Below are 20,463 nucleotides of genomic sequence, written 5' to 3'. Positions count from 1 at the left end.
CCCCCCCCCCCCAAAAAAAAAGAAAAAAAGTTTGAAGTCAACACCAATGGGGGTTAAACTCTAGGAAAGAATAGCTAATAGATAGGATAAGAACCCTTCAAAAGATGGGAGTGATCCGATCCAACAAGTCGTTTGGGAGGAGTGATTAAGAAATCAGTGATCTCTCTCGGACAGGTACCCGGAGATAGTAAGACTGAAATTAATTTAATTTCGATTAACTGATTGGTTTGAAAATTGGAGTAGACCTCATATTCAGGAGTTGGAATCAAAGCCCTATGATCTTATAATAATTTAAAGGCCGAACGAAAACTAATTTTGAAAACACTTACTCTGAAACTCTGTTTAAGAACACAATTTCTCTAGTATGACGCAGAAAGCTCAATTTTTATGAGGAATGGTGCTAGTTGAGCTGACCTCTGGTGAATTGAACCATTTGCTGAGGAGTTTGCTTGATCTGGGGTCCACATCCACATGAATGAGATGTGTTCATGGAGGAAGCTTCGGACTGAGCCTCCATTATGAGATGGGACAATTTCCAGGGTCCATTGGTGATTGGTCCCTGGGGACAGCCTGACGTTGGAAATAGCTGACTATACTATGGTTTCCCAACTCTGAAGCTGACTGGAAGAAACAAAGCCTGAGGCCAAAGTGATCATGTTCTTCACTCTGATTGTGTTAACTGCTGTAATAGGATTTAAGAGTTATTGAAGGCACCATCATTCTCTATGGATGCCCACAGCGTTAAGTTGCAAAATGTGAAAGATCAGTCATTAATCATTATGCTGCACTTAAATGCTTACCTATTCAAGTTGATTTTCCCCCCCTGCAAATCACTAATTTTTTTTAATGCTATTAATGTTTTGTTGTCTTTTGGTATTATAGAGATGAAGGAAAGAAGCAAGAGATCACTGATGAAGAAGTTAGAGAAATAGTGGAAGTCATTGCAACCACTGGAAAGTTTTGGTATGGTTCCTTTACTTGTGCTACTGAGATGTGCTGTTTCTGGGCCAGAGTTAAATCTCTTTAACATTTTCTGCACGGTCAAGGCGGTGCGTGCTCACAGGCATTTACTGTTCACAGTTCCAAAGCAGTAGCTTTTCCTTACACTTTCCTCTTTCTTGTCTATTCTTTGAAATCCTAATCCATTCTAGCCCCCACCTTTCTAAAGTAGTTCAGCCCGGGATTTTGAAACACTTGGCTGTCCTACACCAGCTATATATTTTGCTTAAGTTGTGGGAGATACCCTTGCCCAAGAATTAGCTTGATATGATGTTCGGTGACACCTGATGGTTCATAAATAGGGCCCTCCATCCCCCGGCAGCCTTTGTTAGTCTGACCCTCCAATACGGGATATAACTGATTTTTGGTCATAGGATTAGGATATCATCTGATTGTCTTGGTATGTGGTTTACTAGATGAGCCCACAAATTGGATATTTTGGCAAAAATGAGCGGTCATGCTTGCAATTCATACAAAAAATTTCCCTCCCTCTTGATGATTTGTGGTAATTTCAATATCGTTCTATCTTCTGATGCAGCATGTTGTGCAGGTCACATAATTGTTTGTTCTTTCAAATAGCAATTAGGATGGTTCTAAAACTCAATGGATCATCCAGACTGCCTGATCTGGATTCGTACTCGGGTGAGGACGATCCTAGCTCAACAGTGCAGGATTGCTGATCCTTAATTTTTTATGTTCTTTTTGTCTGGTTCAGCGTAACTTTGGTCTGGATTTTACTATACAGAGTGACCTCAAGTATTGCCCTGGATGATAAAAGCATGATATTTGCTTGTATCATTTGTGTAGTTTTTTGGCAACTCCAAATTGTCATTATATCTGCACTTTTCATTTTAAGTTCATACTTAGATTTTTACCTCTCATAGGGTTAACATTTGATGTTATAAGTATTTATGTTGCTTATTGCACCGTAGGCATGAGTGGGACACATTGAAGAGCTTGCTATCATTTCAGCTGAAGCAGGTATGGGGAGGTATGCCAGCCTGATAGTCTCCAGCTAACACCGATCAACATGGATGTTATCTTATAGTTGAAGCACATATTTAAGTCTTTGTTTAGAATGGATTGTTTTGATTCTTTGTTTCATTGGCTACACGAAGGTCCTATCTGAGTATCCAGAAGCAAAGATGGCCAATGATCAACAAAGTTCTTTATTAGGAGAAACACATGCCGAGTTGGTTAAAAGGTTGGATGAAGGTATTTTTGAAAATTTAATTTCTTAACATTGTTGATAATGCCTTTTGAGTTACTTTATTTTGTTGCATTCTGAAATATAAATGTAAATCTATGAGTGATGCTTTTCTTACATGCTTTAAGATATTATAGATCCTTCTGTCCCAGATGTTGGTCCCGTAACATGTGCATTATGTGTGCTATTACTTTCTGTTTGTGAAATTCCAATCCCTTCGAAAGATTCTTCATTTGGAACATTCTTTCTTTAGCTTGTCATGGAATTTTTGTGAATCATATTTTTGACTTGTCCTCGAATCTATGCAGGATTAGGGGATATTAGTTCTCAATGCTTCCAGAATATGCTCATTTTGCGACAGTTAATATGATTCATGTATCTGGGTTTACAATCAATCCACTGTCGACATCTTATTTAGTTTTATTAATAAGCTTCATATGCATCTGTGCTTGACCATGGCACAAGTTGATATTTTCACCGTAGGTGGCCATGGGGAAGTCTTTTTCTGTGCTCTGCCCCCCCCATCTCTTTTCTTAATGGTCGGTTGTGCATGCGTTGCATAGACAGAAAATTATTCTAGAAGCTTAAAAAGAGGGATTCAGAGATTCAAGAATGGTTTTAATTTTAAGCACTGATATATCTTAGCTTGTGCCTCCTTTAGACTTGTGTTTAAAGATATGTAATTGTATATAGATCTGTACTTATGCCAAACAAGATATGTAATTGTATATAGATCTGTACTTATGCCAAACAAATAAGCTCAAGAAGAAAATAAAATATAGAAGTGCCCAGGAATCTTTAGTTTTGGAATCCAACATTTGTCTGGCATGGACATGTCATCAGCTTGGGAGAGTTAATGCAACAGTAACTGTATTGCGTGCATGTGTATTTGTATGTGCCAGTTTATTCTTCTTTCGTTTTAGCAAGCAAATGGTTCAGGTTACTTTTTGCTGTTTTGCAGTTCTCCTTAGCTTTGTAGAAGGTCCTCCATTCACCCTTCAGAGGCTCTGTGAGGTGATGTATCGTTGTTTGGTGTGATTTCTTGTTTGCTGTTGAAAATCAGATCATTATTTTCATGTCCTGTGTATAAATTTGCAAGTAATGGTACCGATCTCAACCAAAAAAAGTGGGAAAATGCTATTTTAAATAATCTGATGTTATGAAACTATGGGGTTCTGTGCTAGGTTTTTTTTTTTGGTGGTGTTGTAGTTTTGTGGGGTTTTTTTTTTCCGTTAGTATTTCATGTTTTGAACCTGTGGTATGTCAAGCTGGTTTTTGTTTAGATCGGGGTACCTTCGGGTTTGCTTATTGGTAGCAATGGGGTTTTGGAAATTTTATTGAGGGTTGCTTCGGTTATTTCCTGCCTTTTTTTCCTTCTTTTTTTTTTAAATACAATTAGGTAGTTACATTGTTTCTGTTATTTTGATTTTTGATTTTCCTTTTCCCTATTGAGCAGATTCTCCTTGCTGCACAGAGCATATATCCGAACCTTTCAAAGCTTGCTCTTGCATTAGAAAAGGTTTGTTGGCATGATTACCATAAATTACTACCCTTGGATTAACCTGCAAATTTTCTTTTTAAATTACTTTAGTTTAAGAGCTCTGGAGATTTTACTTGGAAGGCGTAGCTTTTAAGGCGGTAAGGCGACGGAGGAGTTTTGAGGGTCTTTTGGAGCGCCTTAGCGATAAGGCGGGCATAAAACGTCGCCTTATCGACTAAAGCGTTCCTGTATAATTTTTTTTATAAAACCAATCTATTTGGCTCAAATCCTAGTTGAATCCTATTACTCATATGTTAAATAAATATTAAAGGTTCATATTCATACCAATGTAAGATATTCATCAAGAAAACAAATCAATAAAGTGAATAAACTAAGTTCATCTTCATCAATCATCAATCATGATAACATATTAACATATAATATAAATACATAATTATGAAACAAAATTATAAATACAAAGAAAAGAAGACAAAAAATACAAGGATTTATTATACTTACCTCTATAATGTCAAAATGAGTGCCTAAGCCCTAAGGTCATCCACTATATTTCTACTTTTATCAAAGAAGAATGAGGCTCACCGTTGCCGGAGCAAGCTCACCGCTGCCAGAGCAAAATGGTATCTTGGATCAGGGGTTCTTCGTTGTTCCTTGATTCCTTCTCAAAGCCCTTTCTTAAAACCTTTGACAAAATCTAAACCATGTTTGTGAATCGTGTTTTTATTTTGTTTGTTTTGGATATTTTTGGTGGAGTAAAGTTGATCTTATACATCTCAAGTGTTAACAAAACCATACACCTCCAAAAAAAAAATCTATATCTGGAATCTTCATCTAGAAATTTTAAAATGTGTTTAAAAAAAAAAAAAAAAAAAAAAACATGAGGCGCCACTTCACGTAAGGCGGAGCACTGCCTTACCATCTCTAGACCTTAGCAGCGCCTTAGCAGAGCCTTAAAAACTTTGTTGGAAGGAATATGTCCGCTTGTTTAAATGGCAAATAAACCCGCATATCAATTAGTAATTCTTTGCTACCAGGCTCAGCCCAAAAATATTAATATCCTCACATTTCTGTGCTTTTCAATAAAAGCAATTTTACAAATCTGTCAATGTTTTTGATTGCAGTTCAGCAATTAAAATATATAAATATAGGGAAAAAGAACCCTCCCTGGCAGGTGTGGTGCCTGTGCCCAGACATGAAGGGAGGGGAAATGACCGCCCCTCCCCGCACCCTGTGAATGCGAAAAATCCTACCCCTGTTTATGCTCCCCGTGCTGTGATTGGCCTCTCTGCCAGATGCTGCAAGGCGGAGAAACCTCTCCCATAAATATGTATGACTAGGAAGATGTAGGCTATTTCACATTAATACACTTAAACATGGCATCCCTGAGGCTGAGGATCCGCTGGGCCCACTTGATGCGTATGTTGCTGCATGGTATGCTTCTCAGGAACATGCACTTTGCAAAACCATACAGGGAATGTTTGGTGAAGATTGTATGAACCTTAGTAAGCCTCAACATGCAGTATAAGTGACATCCTTTGTCAAGAATTATGTACTTCATGCTAGGTCTGCCTCTATGCCTAAATATATTTTTCTTGTTCTGAGTTTCATGTTGGGCGTGCCCTTTCTTTTCTCTCTTCCTTTACCTTCCTTTTTTGGTTTTATATCATTTTCAATGTTGCAGAATTTGTCAGTGACCTCAACTCTATCCATGTCTACCGATCCATACCCATCGATGAAACAAAAGCCGAGTGAACCTGCCAATGGAAATGAAGATCTCCAAGATCACTCCTATCCAATCCAAAATGGGGTAGAAGGTAACACAGGTGATGGGGATGAAGAAATGGTGGAGGCAGAGGGGGATGCAGAGGCGGAGGCCGAGGCAGAGGCAGTCGAGGAAGATAACAAAGACAGTAATATGGAGACTACAGGTGAAATGACGGATGCAACACAAGAAACAAGCTCTGATGTAAGCACCAATTCTGAGCCTTCCACTGAGTCCTCTCCTTTGAGCGAACAGGTCAATTCTACTGGCTCATAGACAAATCCTTCCTAGTCTGGAAATGAACTAGCCCTCGTCTTTATTTCTTTGATTTGGGCTATATATGCCATGTGTGCTTCGACCATGGTTTCATTTCAGTTGGAAAGAGCTGCAAGGATCACTTGATCACTTTGGGTTTTGTTGCTCTAAGGGGAAAATATGAACATCGGTCCCGAGAGACCTGAGGTTGGAGTTGTTTTGGAAACCTTTTGGGATAAGGCTTTAATGTTCAATATAACTACTTGATACATGCATATACAGCCAATGTACCAGACTACCAGCACTACCACTTCAACTATAAGATCATCATATGAAATTACTAGGTCAATATGGTCTATCATTTTGGATGCAGTCACTATTAATCTGATGGACTTTGAATAAGAGTAGGTGCACTTGTGAATTTACTGTCTACTACTATATTGGAAACCAAGAAACTAACAACTGCATGATTTTACAAAATGCCCTTTGTTCAAATTGCTACCAAAATGTGTTATTTCCACTTCAGTCAGGAAGTCTAAAGCTCACATTTCAAAATTTTGAATCAAATTCAATCATACAAAGTTCCATGTTCTAGCTTATTTTCTTGTATTTTACCAAAGTCTGGAAAAAGAAACAAAGATGGTTTTAGAGCAGCTACTAATCAACAGTAAGAAAACTTGAGCTAGGGCAGGCTCACTGCTACGTGATCCGTGTGTAACCCTAAATTGATCTGTGCGTAAATATGAGCACGAAAATTAGGATCAATCCGACGTTGAACAAGAGGAGGATCAGCTTCACTGTGAAGATTTGTCAAGTAACATTCATTATTTTGGTAAACCAAAACAAACCCACTAAAGGGGGAGGTAGAGATGAATCAAGACGATCAAGAGCAGCCAATCCATAACCCATTTCTAGGGTTAGGCAGAATCTGGCTGATTCCGGCCTCTTCTAAACCAATGGGTTAGAATATGATAGCTCCAAATGCCAAGTTGGAATCACAATTTGTGATTGTTAATTGCTAGTCTCAGTAAATCCTTGAGTTGAAAGGCACCCAAGATGACAAAAGAAGTATTTGTGTGAAATTTCATCATTAGATGCTGAAAGGTGGGTTAGCAAATCAAAGAATACAAATACATCCACAAAGTATATTAAAATTAAACCAATGAAGAGAGGAAAGAATTAAGCAGAGCAAAAGCATCTTTGGTAAGCTCACACCACCTCTTTGAGCTTTTGGTTAGGCCTTTACTTTTCTACCACTCTACTCTCTGTTTTAATCTTTATTTTTCTTTCTTTTTTCACTTTTCTCCACATTAGCTTTGCTGCCCAAAGAAGAAAGGCATGTCCCTAAAAAAAAGCTACACAGAGGACAAAGAAAAGCATTTTAAAACAGAACCCAAGGATATTGAGATAGTAAAGTTTCCTTGTGAACATATGACAAAGGGTATGGTGCCACTTTAATCCAAAATCTAGCTAAGCTCACATGCTCTGTATTCCTCCATCAGAAACCCAAAAAGATCTGCTCTGTCTTCTTCCTATGGAGCCTTTAAGAAAAGAGTCTGGCCCCACATGAAAAGAGCCCATTTGTTTCCTTACTCTTAATACTAAGAAAAGAGTTTGGTCCCCTTGGAAACTTTTGAACAACTCTTCATGCCTCTTTCCCTCCCTTGGGTGACTCTGGTGTTCACGAATGGCTTCTCCATCAAAGCATTCTTTTTCCTCTACAAACAAAACAAAACCTGACTTAATAAGAGTGAACAAAATTAGAATGATACCTGGGCCAAAACCTTACCTATTCCTTTCTTTAGCTTTTACTTTCCTACCTGGGATACCTTTGCTTCAGAATCGAGCTTCAGATTTCTTGTGAGGGACTGCTTCCTTGCAGCTTCTCACAGCAGTGAACCTAACAGAAAAGGGACCATGAAGCTTGTGGTGGACGTGCTGGAAACTCATGATCTTATGCTCAAAGACAGTGAAGTATCCTCCAGTCCATTTGTAGAAGTTGACTTTGAGAAACAAAGAGGCAGAACCTGTACTGTTCGAAAAAATCTTAACCCTGTCTGGATTCTGGAACCAGAAGCTACTCTTCAATTTGGATGACCCCAGCAGCCTCCATCATCACAGCATTGAGGTTTCTGTCTACAATGAGAGGAAATTGTTCCCTGGCAGCAGCTTCCTTGGAAAGGTACGTATTCATGGCTAAAATATAGTTAGAGCAGGTGAAGAAATTTTGCAACACTTACATTTAGATAGGAAGTGGCTTTTTCATCCATCAAGGTGATATTGGTCTGAAAATTTATATTTCATCCAAATGTCCCCCGACCAAACGATCCTCCACCACCACCACCTCCTGTTTCTGATAATACTACAAACATTGTTACAGATAATTTGGTTGATTCTGGTACGGCGGCCACTACTAGTAGTAGTAACTTTGCAACTCCTGCTACTTCTAAAGCTGCTGAAGTGACTTCGGTTGAGAGACAGCCCGTAGAAGTGCCAATAATCATGCAGCAGATCAACCCCAAAACCCATCCTAACAACCAAGCAGACTATGAATTGAAGGACACTAGCCCCCGGCTAGGAGAGCAATGGCCAAATGGAGGAGGAGTACATGGCGGTGGCGGGTGGATGATGGGAGACAAATTCACCAGCACGTATGACCTTGTAGAACAGATGTTCTATCTGTATGTTCGAGTTGTCAAAGCCAAAGATCTACCCCCCAGTGCCATCACTGGAAGCATTGACCCATATGCAGAAGTGAAACTTGGGAACTACAAAGGGAAAACAAAGCATTTTGAGAAGAAGACAAACCCTGAGTGGAACCAGGTCTTTGCATTCTCCAAAGACCGAGTCCAGTCATCAGTGCTGGAGGTTTTTCTCAAAGACAAAGAGATGGTGGGCAGAGATGATTATCTCGGCAAAGTGGTATTTGACCTGAATGAGGTGCCAAGTAGGGTGCCACCAGATAGTCCCTTGGCACCTCAGTGGTACAGATTGGAGGAACGTCGTGGAGAGGGCAAGGTCAGAGGTGAGATCATGCTAGCAGTTTGGATGGGAACACAAGCTGATGAAGCCTTCTCAGAGGCCTGGCACTCAGATGCTGCTTCTGTTCATGGAGAGGGTGTTTTCAACACCCGCTCTAAGGTCTATGTCTCACCAAAACTATGGTACTTAAGGGTGAATGTGATTGAAGCCCAAGACGTACAACCATACGACAAAAACCGTCTCCCCGAGGTTTTTGTGAAGGCTCAGGTAGGTAACCAGGTTCTCAAAACCAAAATATGCTCTACACGTACTGCTAATCCCATGTGGAATGAAGATCTAGTTTTTGTAGCAGCTGAGCCCTTTGAAGAACAGTTGGTTATTACAGTTGAGGATCGAGTGCATCCATCCAAAGATGACGTGATAGGGAAGACAAGTCTGCAGCTCAACATATTTGAGAAGCGCCTGGACCATAGGCCTGTTCATTCTCGCTGGTTCAACGTTGAGAAATTTGGGTTTGGAATATTGGAAGGAGACAGGAGGAGCGAGTTCAAATTTTCAAGTAGAGTTCACCTCAGAGTTTGCCTTGAGGGTGGTTACCATGTACTTGATGAATCAACTATGTACATAACTGACCAACGCCCTACTTCAAGGCAGCTTTGGAAGCAACCAGTTGGCATATTGGAGGTAGGCATCTTAAGCGCACAAAACCTCCTCCCAATGAAGACGAAGGATGGTCGAGGCTCCACAGATGCTTACTGTGTAGCAAAATATGGACAGAAGTGGGTAAGAACCAGAACAATAATTGACAGCTTCAACCCCAAATGGAATGAGCAATATACATGGGAAGTGTATGACCCATGTACTGTAATCACACTTGGGATTTTCCACAACTGCCATGTAGGGGGCAATGAGAGATCAGCTGGTGGAGGCCCTGTAAGAGACTCAAGGATTGGGAAGGTAAGAATTCGACTATCAACCCTTGAAGCAGATCGGATTTACACACACTCTTACCCGCTACTAGTTCTACATCCATCTGGGGTAAAGAAGATGGGGGAGCTCCAGTTAGCTGTTCGTTTCACTTGTCTATCTCTGGCTAACATGATATACATCTATGGTCATCCTCTATTGCCAAAGATGCATTACCTGCATCCCTTCACAGTGAACCAGTTAGACAGTCTTAGATACCAGGCAATGAACATTGTAGCTGTGAGGCTTGGAAGGGCTGAGCCACCACTCAGGAAAGAGGTTGTTGAGTACATGCTGGATGTGGATTCTCACATGTGGAGTATGAGAAGAAGCAAAGCTAACTTCTTTAGGATCATGTCAATACTGTCAGGTATCATCTCTGTCAGTAGATGGCTTGATGATGTTTGCCATTGGAAGAACCCAATCACGACAGTTCTGGTTCATGTTCTGTTCTTAATACTGATCTGCTACCCAGAACTGATACTTCCAACAATTTTCCTCTATATGTTCCTCATTGGGATGTGGAACTACAGGTTTCGCCCAAGGCACCCACCACACATGGATACTAAACTTTCATGGGCAGAAGCAGTCCATCCAGATGAGCTAGACGAGGAATTTGACACCTTTCCAACTTCTAAGCCCCCAGACATGGTCCAGATGAGATATGATCGGCTTAGAAGTGTAGCAGGAAGGATACAGACTGTAGTTGGAGACATGGCAACACAAGGAGAAAGATTTCAGTCTTTGCTCAGCTGGAGAGACCCAAGAGCAACAAGCCTCTTTATAGTCTTTTGTCTGTTGGCTGCTGTTGTGCTGTACATTACGCCATTCAGAGTAGTGGCGCTTGTCACTGGCCTATACATGCTCCGCCACCCTAGATTCCGGAGCAAACTACCCTCGGTACCTAGCACTTTCTTCAAGAGATTGCCAGCTCGTGTAGACAGCATGATCTGAAAGGGGGGGGGGGGCGGATTAGTCCATGTCTGATAACTGATCCAACTGCTGTAATATGTTTGATGGCTACTTCAGAATCCCATCTAGAGTCTCTGTTACAAAATTGTTCCTTGTTCAGTTGTTCATATACAGTCAATGAGTGCAATGATTTTTACATTTTCAATTTGTGTCCTGTGAAGATATATGTGTGTATATTACTTGAAGGCAAGAGCCTTTTGCTGTCTCAATGTTAAAGCTTCCTGATGTAATAATATGCTTAAATAAATTGTGTTGATGGATTTTTTTCCACTTCCCATTTTTTATCCAATTAATCACAAGAGTAGACAGTCAAACAAAATCAAGCTTATGAATGAACTCCAATGTCCAAACAATCATTATGAAAAGGATTTCATCTTAGAAAAGTGCTGCAAGGAAAGCAAGAAACTGGTGCCCACTTATAACAAGAAGTCCACAGAAGTGAACTTCTGTGAACGTGTCTCTATACATACTTTTTACCCCTTTTCTTTTCCCTTTTCCATTTTTTAGCTATTGGGGTCATCTCATCTGAAAGACTGAAACAAGAATGTCAAGATATTCCAGGTGGAAACCCAAGTAATACATCTCAATTTCTCAAAAGAATGGGCAATTTTGGACAACAATCTATGTTGAGCAAATATATCACACAGATAATTTCTTGCAGAATTCTTTCCATACCCATTTTAACAGAACAATTTAGCAGATGAAAGGGCAAAACATCAATACAAAGAAATGAAAATCAAAAGAGAAACCCAGAAAAAGTATGGGTTGGTTAAAACATCAATACCCATTTTAATGGTTCGCTGAAACAGAGACAAGGAACCTGATCATGGTGGCCTTGGGGTGTGTGCTTGTTGATCATGAGCTTCCCTTAGCTGAGTATCAGACTAGGGTTACGGATAACCTTGGTTTCCTTCCTTGGGCTCCATTTTTGCGGATTAAAGCTTCGAACACTCTCACCCAAGAGGTTATTAGTGAATATATATTATTTTCCTCCAAACTTATAAAGGAAGCGCCTGCAGCTCAATCTTTGCGATTTAAGGGGGTGTTTGGTTCGGTAAATCTTTGGGATGACATTCTTTAGAATGATAATTCTTAATTTTTGGAGTTGTTTGGTTCCACTAGGATGACCCTCATAAGTGAGCATCCTATTTCCCATGAATGACCATATTAAAAAGGATGTCTTCCAAATTTGAGCAACCATTTTACCACTTAATATTAAAAGAGAAAGTGGGAAGACATTCTCTACGGAAGCCTCTAAACCTGCGACATTGTGAAGAACTTCTCTGTTCGATACCCTCTCATCGAGAGTCCACCATTGGTGACTGGTAAGCCCTCCATCTGTGTGTGTGTGTGTGTGTGTGTGTGTGTGTGTGTGTCTATGGCTCTCTATTGTGTTTTCATTGAGTTGTAAGGTTAGGTTCTTAAAACCAGAACCTACGGCTCTCTCTTTTGTGTTGTCAGAATTATTTTTAGGTTTTTTAACTCAGACCACATATGCTTTGTTCATGGATATGTAGCAGTGGCGATTGAAGTGATCTGTTCTCTGGTTCGCCTACCCTCCCACCAACGACGTTTGCTACAGCCAACCGGTGACTGCAAAATTGGATTTGGTATTCTCCTCCTCCTCTCTCTCCCTCTCTATGTTTGTCTTGCATTTTAGACTTGGTTCATGAGGATTGGTTAATTAGGTCTGCTATCAGTTTTCATGAGGATCGGTTAATCAGTTTTGCTATCAGTTTGTGAATTGCAAGTTACTACAAATTTTGTGCATATTATCTACCTTGTTTTTAGTTTGAGATATTTGTTGACACATTACTTATGGCATTTGAATGCCTCATCTTTCTTACAATATGTAGCACCCCAATAAAATAATAAATAAATAAATCTAACAGTATTTGATATGGTAGTTGGTAGAGCATTATTGTGGATAGAAATTAGTTTAGTGAATATCATGGAATAAAAATTTCAGGTTACATTTTGATTCGGCAGGTTCAAAGAATGGTTTTGGAGAGATTTTTTATTAGGTTCCTTGATCAATTTTGTTTTAAGTGGTTGTTATGGTGAAATAATGGAAGTTGTAGTTGTTGGTGGTAATGGACTTAGAGGGAATGCTTGTAGGAGTATAAGACAAAGGAAAATAGGTTTCAGTGTCTAAAACTTTCTACTAGAAATGAAGAGGATGAGATTACTATTACCTGTGGATTACTTGTGAAAAACCCCTTGTGAGACCAAGTTGTTGACTGCCAATGGAAAGTACTCTTGATCACGACGACCCTATTATTGTTGATCCTCATTATGCTTCAGTTTCTAAGATACATCATCTGTTATATTTAGAAGCATTTCATTTGAATTCTTTTGTTTGAAAGCCTGAAATTTTTAATTCGTTCTTTTTTTCTTTTAATAGTTTTGATTTCTCCTCTTTGAGCTCTCTGATTAAAGTTAGCATGAAAGGCGCCTTCCCTTTTTCTTAGGCATTAAGTTGTTTACTTGATAATCTAACTTTATTAATACCTTAATATCATATTGAACTTTGCAGCTTCAGCCAACATCTGTTATTCCAAAATGGAAATGCATTAGCATTGTGTGAAGGTGTGCAAATAGTGTGCTCGTGGCTTCATTTTTAATCTAACCAGTTAGAAAAAAGAGGTTGTGTAATCAATGAAAATATATATCATTGGAGCCTTCCCCTTCCCCCCTTCCCCCCTTCCCCCCGCCCCCAACACACACACACACACACACAAATGAAGAAGAAGAAGAAGAAGAAGAAGAAAAGGTACAGTTCTAAGTGTTGTTTTAAATTAGATTAATACTCTTTAACCCCATGTACAGTTCTGAGTGTTGTTTTTTGTTTTGGACTAATTTTTGCCCGAGTTAAATTAATTTTTTTTTTTGGTTTTGCATACATGTTTCTAGCATATGAATACATTACTGGTTTTCTGAAGTGCTTGTTTAATTCTAAATTGTAGATTTACATAAAAAATGGATAGTGATTATGAATACGATGAGTATTATCAGAGGCGCAAGAAAGTAATAATATTTGCGGCTACTGTAGTTGTTATAGTAGTGTAACAGTATAAGAAACTGTTTCTATGTAAACAACCTTATCGTCATGAGACTCGACGTGGCTCCGTTGAGACACAACGAATCATTAGACACACTGACAAGACATGTCGAAACATGATAAGAATGAGTCAAAAGGCGCTCTTTAACCTATGTCAAGTGATGCGTGCCAAGGGTCTTCTGTATGATACAATTAACGTTCAAGTGGAGGAACAAGTGGTTATTTTTTTATATGCAATCGGTCACAATGTTAAGAACTGCGTCCTCTTACATATGTTTGGGCATTCAGGTAAAACTATTAGTCGATATTTCAATGGTGTTTTGGGAGCAGTTCTCAAACTGTACCCGGTATTGTTGAAGCCTCCGAGTACCATAACACATGGGCGAATATCAAGTAACCATAGGAGCTTTTACCCTTACTTCAAGGATTGCATTGGAGCCATAGATGGATCATATATCCCTGCATGGGTACCAATTGCTCAACATCGAACATTTCACGATAGGAAGAGAAATATATCGCAAAATATCCTAGCAGTTTGTGACTTTGATATGAAGTTCACATATATACTTTCTGGTTAGGAAGGATCAACATCTGATTCACGAATATTAGATGATGCCATTCACAGAGAAGGTGAGGCAAAGCTACCAGTACCTAGAGGTAAATTCTATCTTGTAGATGCAGGGTTTGCAAACCAGAAGGGATTCTTAAGACCCTACCGTAACGTTCGATACCACTTGAAAGAGTGGAGAAATTCGAATGTTTCACCTACCAACAAAAAAGAATTGTTCAACTTGCGTCATTCAAGATTATGTAACATAATTGAGCTGGCTTTCGGACTGTTGAAGTCAAGATTCAAGATTTTGAAAATCCAACCAGAGTATCCTTTCAAGACTTAGGCTAGGATTGTACAAGCTTGTCTTATGATACACAATCATATCCTTACCCAAAATAGTGTTTAAGAAGAAGAGGAATGGCTTGAACAGAAGAATGCAATTACAAGTGAGAATACTAATGAAGAAGTAGAAGACAATGATGAAGATAGTGATGAAGATTCTGACGTTGATGATGAAAATGATAACTTTGATCAAGATCGATTCGGAGAGGATATGGCTGATTATATGTGGAATGAGTGGATGGCAGGAGATGATTCAGATGAAGAAATGCATGATTCTTCAAATGACTGACAATAAGATACATATTGAATCCATTTATCTTTTGTTCTAACTATTTGAACTAGACTTGGTTTCGTTTTAAGATTTCGTAATTTGAACTACATGAACATGTTTTTTGTGTCTTGGTTTGTAATAACTTTTTTCATTTCATGGTTTGACTATTAATATGAGTTCTTTGGAATATTATACTTTTTTTGGATGGTTACAGTTATTTTCTCTTTTTTTTTTCTTCCCTTTGGGCTGAATATTTGATATCAGGATTCATTGTTGCAAAGATGGATGCAATTGAGGGTTCTAACTCAAAAATTGCTACATGGCCTTCTGAGATATCTTACTACTTTTTGGAGCGTCTTCTGCACCAACAAAAAAGTGGGAAGAATGGAGATAATTGGTTGAAAAAAAAAATTTTTCAATTACTCTCAACTGAATTATATGATAGATTTCATATGACATATGATTGGGGACAATGCCGCAATCACTACAGGATATGGAAAGCAAGGCTGAAGTCACTTGATGACTTATAAAAACATAGTGGAATGGGTTGGAATGAGCATGAGAAGCGGTTTGATGCACCACAACATGTGTGGAATGAATTCAAGGTAAATTAAATGTTTGATGCATTATTTCTAGGTTGTTACAAAGTTAAACTAAAGGTAAAGTTAACAGTTTCCTATTCTGACAATCCAATATTTAATTATCATTATTTTTTGTAGAAAAAAGAGAAAAGATTTTGGAAAGAGCATAGAGTGCTTTCCATTCACCTAAAAGTTGCCGATTGGCTGCGTAATCAAGCGAATTCTAGAAAATGAAATTGGAAAGAAGTAAAGATCGTCACAAATATTTGATTTGATTTTTTTTTTTTTTTTTTTCAAGTTTTGTTAATCTATCTACAAGAAGTAGGTGAGTTGCATTGATGTTTTACTATTGTGCTGACTAGAGAATAAACTAATTCAAAAATAGTTCAAAAATAGGTAAATCGGAATTGAGGTTCGACCAGTCAATTGAATTTGACTCGAATGAGCTAATTCCGTCAATCCCGAATTGAATTTTAAAACCATACTTTTAGCAGTAGATACAAATTTGTACCCTCTATAGTCTATGGCATGGAACAAGTATATATAGTTTCAAAAATGGGTCTGGGCTAGAACCACCCAATTTGTATTCGAACGCGACCGGGCATCTTTCCAGTTAACCATGTGGTATGGTTTTTTAAATTATGGTCCATGATTTGACCCAAATATTTTGTTTATCTAATACCACCATGCTTCATTTGAGGGTTGACCATCCAAGTGTAAGCCTACAAATATAAACGTAGGGTATAAAGGGATCAATACGAGGACATTGACTAATTTTTTTCTTAAAAATATAAGGGCAAATGTTTTGTTCACAACCATGCATGGTGCACAATCATGTTTTCACCGTTGGATGGGGTGATGTGCCATGTACTATACACAATTTTTCCCATCCAACTGTTGAAGGTACGATTGTGAATCATGCACGATCATGCCAAAAACCTTTTGACAAAATATATTCTATATTTATCATGCCAATTTTTATGGGAAAATCTATTATTTATTTCCTTTAAAAATATTATACTTACCATACATGGTTGCAAATACATTGTAATCATTTATGACTCTTATTTGTCATATGAAAAAATGATGTTGCAGATCTGACTGTTGAATATTTAATAAAAAAGTTAAAGTTAATCACATGTCAAATTGTAGTTTCAAAAATTCATAAGAATGTAGCACTTCAGTTTAATTCAAACAATTTTATAGGAAGAATTACTACACAAGATTAGGGTAACCGAATAGTTTTACAGTAAGAATCACTTTACATATTTAGGATAACCAAACATTTTTATAGCAAAAATCACTACATAGATTTAGGGTAACCAAATAGTTTTCCAACAGGAAACATGTACCAGCTTCAAGGCAACCTAGACGATTTTTCAGCAAAAAACATAATTCAAAAAAATATCTATCAAAAGATTGACATTCATATCCGATACATACACCATTTGATTTACAAAACCAACAGGTGCATTTGTTTTTTATTTTAAACCTAAAAATTCTTGTTTGGGAACAAGACAAGGGCCAGCATCTCATGTCACCAAATTGGATAGATTTTTCTACCAAATAAAAAAATTGATAGATTTTTTATTGGAGTGTTTCCACTTGGTTTGGCAGAAACTTGTCTCCCAACAGGTGTATTTGTTTTTTTATTTTAAAGCTAAAAATTCTTGTTTGGGAACAAGACAAGGGCTAACATCTCATGTCACCAAATTGGATAGATTTTTCTACCAAATAAAAAAATTGATAGATTTTTTATTGGAGTGTTTCCACTTGGTTTGGCAGCAACTTGTCCTTCTCTTTTCCTAATGAGGGTCCCTTCAAACTTGCAAGATGGTTAGAGAACTGAGACGTATTCAGTTAGCGAGGAAGTGTTAAGCTTTGGTCCTTTGTATGTTGGTATCTTTGGATTGCTAGGAATGATCTGATTTTCAATCGCAAGGATTAGACTCGAGTGGAATTTTTCACCAAATCCTAAGAAGCCTTCAATGAGTTCTTGTCTTGTCCTAAGGCTCATGGTCTTCAATGTGAGTTCTTTCTCCACCTTCTTCAAATGCTGGCCAATCATGACCTCCCCTTGGTTTCATTAAGGTCAATATAGATGCTGCCCTTCCCCTTGGTGCCTTTTGTGTTGGTGGTCGTGGGGTTATCATTCGAAATTATTTGGGAGCTCCCATGCGTGTAATCTCAGATACATCATCCTTTGTAGATGTTTTTGTGGGAGAAGCTTGTGTTTTTAGATGTGGCCTTCAGAGTGCTGTCGATGGAGGATTCCTTTACATTTTTGTGGAGTCGGATAATGCCTCTCTTATAGATGCAATTAATAGACAATCCTCTCCTCCCCCCCCCCCTTGACTGTATTTTTGATATTATCTCTGATATCAAGCTCCTTGCCTCCAAATGTCGAGAATGTAAATTCTCCTTTATCCTTAGGGAAGCAAATGATGTCGCTCTTTCCCTAGTCCAGAAGGTCTATGTGTGGCATGTAAGACAGATTGGTCACTTTCCACTCCTTGGCTTCTAGATCTTTGTAATTGTGATGCCTTGAGCTCCTCATGCCCTTTTTTGTAATTCACCTTACCAAAAAACAATGGTGACAACTAAAGGGTGTCAATTTGGTATTGATATCGACATTCACTATATTGAACCAAATCGAAAGAGATTTAATAGGTACTAAAAAAGAGTATTCTTTTCAATTTGATTCAGTATTGATTTTTAAGACAGAACCGTACATATTGAATTTTACTGATTTACTTGTTTTGTTTTCCAATGATTATAATCTCCTTCACATGCACATTTTTATCTAACTATCAATATAGTATTCTTATACATGTACAAGCAACATTACAAACAAATAGAAGATCATATATGAAATGTATAAAAGGTGTGCCTAACAATACAAGGGTCAGCATCTCATTCACCAAATTGGTGACAACTAAAGGGTGTTAATTTGGTACTGATATCGAAATTGATCTTATTAAATCGAATCGAAGGAGATTTGATAGGTGCTGAAAAAGAGTATTGTTTTCGATTTGACACAATGTTGATTTTAAGACAACGCCGTACATCCTGAATTTTACTGATTTACTTGCTTTGTTTTCCAATGATTATAATCTCCTTCACATGCACATCTTTATCTACCTATCAATATAGCATTCTTACACATGTACAAGCAGCATTATATACAAATAGGTAACCATTTGTAAGAAGACCATACATGAAATGTATAAAAAGTGTTCCTAGTGCATGAGGCTTTTGTCAGTGCAGGATCTGGGACAATGATAGTGTATGCAACCTTAGCCTTGCTTAGCAAAGAGGCAAAGAGACATCCTTCACTATTCCACAATCCTTTCTAAGCAAGAAAATGGCCATTATCTTCACCTTGGGCAAAAAAAAAAAAAGAAAAACTCGATCGTGTGATTATTGATTCCATGTACAAAATAATTTTGCATCACAATTATATTCAAATACTTTGATTTATATAACACTTGCCTATTTGCACCTAAACACATTAATTTACACAACATTATTTTTTTTCTTTAATTATTATTTTTAAAACAATGAATTAGTTTAAAATCCTCTCATACCTCATGCCCACTAATTGCTCCTTTGATCTCATCAAATGCCTTTAAAAAGTAGGGCATTTGATGATTTCTATTGCTCACAAGTTAGTCAGGGAAACTAGAATTGAAAAACTTATGTGATATTGTTATGTCAATATTTTTTTGTTTCAAAAAAAGAAAAAATTTTAAAAAGTAAGTCAAGAATAAGTCAATGGGAAAATTTGATTTTCACCAAAATTGCTCCTTAAAATACTTTACCTTCAGAAAGGGTTCTTCAACCCTCTTGAGTCTATGTCCTATGGAAGCGCATTAATCAAGGGCACTTACGCAGCTTGTCAATAAAGGGTAGGGAAGAGAGGATGGATAGAGAAAGAAGACACCGACAGCTCAACGTGATTTTTCCTTTAATCTTTCTACTTGAGATTTTTCCTTTTTTTCTATCTTGATTAAACTTGCAGCGAAATCCTTTCGGCTTCTCAATTCCGAAATCATTCTATGATTACTTTCAGAGAGAGAGAGAGTAAACTAAGGCTGTGTTTGGTATGCATTTTGGACCAAGAACACATTTTGAACCGTTACAAACATTGTTTGCTAAGCATTCCATTCTCAAAATTCTAGAACACGGTCAAGAATGCAGCCCATTCTGCATTCTCCATTCTCTAGCTCTTGGCACAGCTGGATGAAAATAGCTCCACCACTAATCTTATGAAAGGCACATTCTCTCCCCAAGAATAAACGTTTCATTCTTACAAATCTCCAACAACTACTTTACTTTCTCTCTCTAAAAACCACTTCTCTCGCCCAAGTCTCTCTTTTTTCCCTTAAGATCTCCTCTCAAATCCAAAATCCTAGAATGTCTTGTTTTCCTTGCGATCTTTACGGGTTTGATGTAAGTAATACTATGTATGGAACCATTCAAAATTTTATATTTTTATTTGTGAGTTATTGATGTAATATTGTCTGGGATTTTCAACTAAGAGATTCCGCCCATGAGTTGTTTGATAAAATGTCTGAGCATTCTCAGATAAAAAATGCATTTTAAACAAACATTTTATCCAAACAATGTTCTCATTCTTAGTTAAGAACACATTCTATATTCTCATAATGGAAATGCAGATTCTCATAATGGGAATGCATACCAAACACAGCATAAGATTTCAAAAACCATACCAAAGAGTTAAGTAGAAAGCTTTCCTTCAGCCACCGTGAAGAAAATTAACGGTTAAATATGTCACCCCCACCCCCTATTGTACAAAATTGTTCACCCCTGGAGATTTGATTCGATGACTAAGGTAAAGAATCCCTTCACCATGGGAAAAAGGAAACTCAGTCTAGAAAGTTTTTCTCCAACACAAATGATCAAAATTGTTCTAAACAAAGCATGTAAAGTTCCATGAAGGGCCAAAATCCTATTCCATGCCATAAAAAGAGGACCAAATTCTGCTCCATGC

At 37.9% G+C, this 20,463-nt stretch overlaps 2 protein-coding genes across 2 annotated transcripts in view; both read left to right on the top strand.

The window, feature by feature from the left end:
• Positions 1-6,070, top strand: part of LOC122057020 (serine/threonine-protein phosphatase 4 regulatory subunit 2) — a 14,554-nt gene extending 8,484 nt beyond the window's left edge. The window contains exons 3-8 of the mRNA XM_042619004.1: positions 883-963; positions 1,932-1,980; positions 2,118-2,214; positions 3,168-3,220; positions 3,663-3,725; positions 5,386-6,070. Of these exons, the coding sequence (XP_042474938.1) occupies positions 883-963; positions 1,932-1,980; positions 2,118-2,214; positions 3,168-3,220; positions 3,663-3,725; positions 5,386-5,742 (700 nt within the window). The 3' untranslated portion in view covers positions 5,743-6,070. The remainder of the gene's footprint in view (positions 1-882; positions 964-1,931; positions 1,981-2,117; positions 2,215-3,167; positions 3,221-3,662; positions 3,726-5,385) is intronic.
• Positions 6,071-7,615: 1,545 nt separating this feature from the next.
• LOC122057019 (FT-interacting protein 1-like) lies at positions 7,616-10,909 on the top strand. Its single transcript, XM_042619003.1, has 2 exons — positions 7,616-7,903; positions 8,102-10,909. Exon 2 carries the CDS (start codon positions 8,224-8,226, stop codon positions 10,621-10,623), a length of 2,400 nt encoding a protein of 799 aa, XP_042474937.1. The 5' UTR covers positions 7,616-7,903; positions 8,102-8,223; the 3' UTR covers positions 10,624-10,909.
• The last annotated feature ends 9,554 nt before the right edge of the window (positions 10,910-20,463 follow it).

This window comes from Macadamia integrifolia, chromosome 12, assembly GCF_013358625.1.
Source record: "Macadamia integrifolia cultivar HAES 741 chromosome 12, SCU_Mint_v3, whole genome shotgun sequence".
Taxonomy (NCBI): Eukaryota; Viridiplantae; Streptophyta; class Magnoliopsida; order Proteales; family Proteaceae; genus Macadamia; species Macadamia integrifolia.
The sequence above is the reverse complement of the archived record's forward strand: the minus strand, read 5'-3'. Positions and strand labels throughout refer to the sequence as shown.

Coding starts and splice junctions, on each gene's coding strand:
- LOC122057019 (XM_042619003.1), top strand. CDS start 8,224: ATGCAGCAGATCAACCCCAAAACCCATCCTAACAACCAAGCAGACTAT.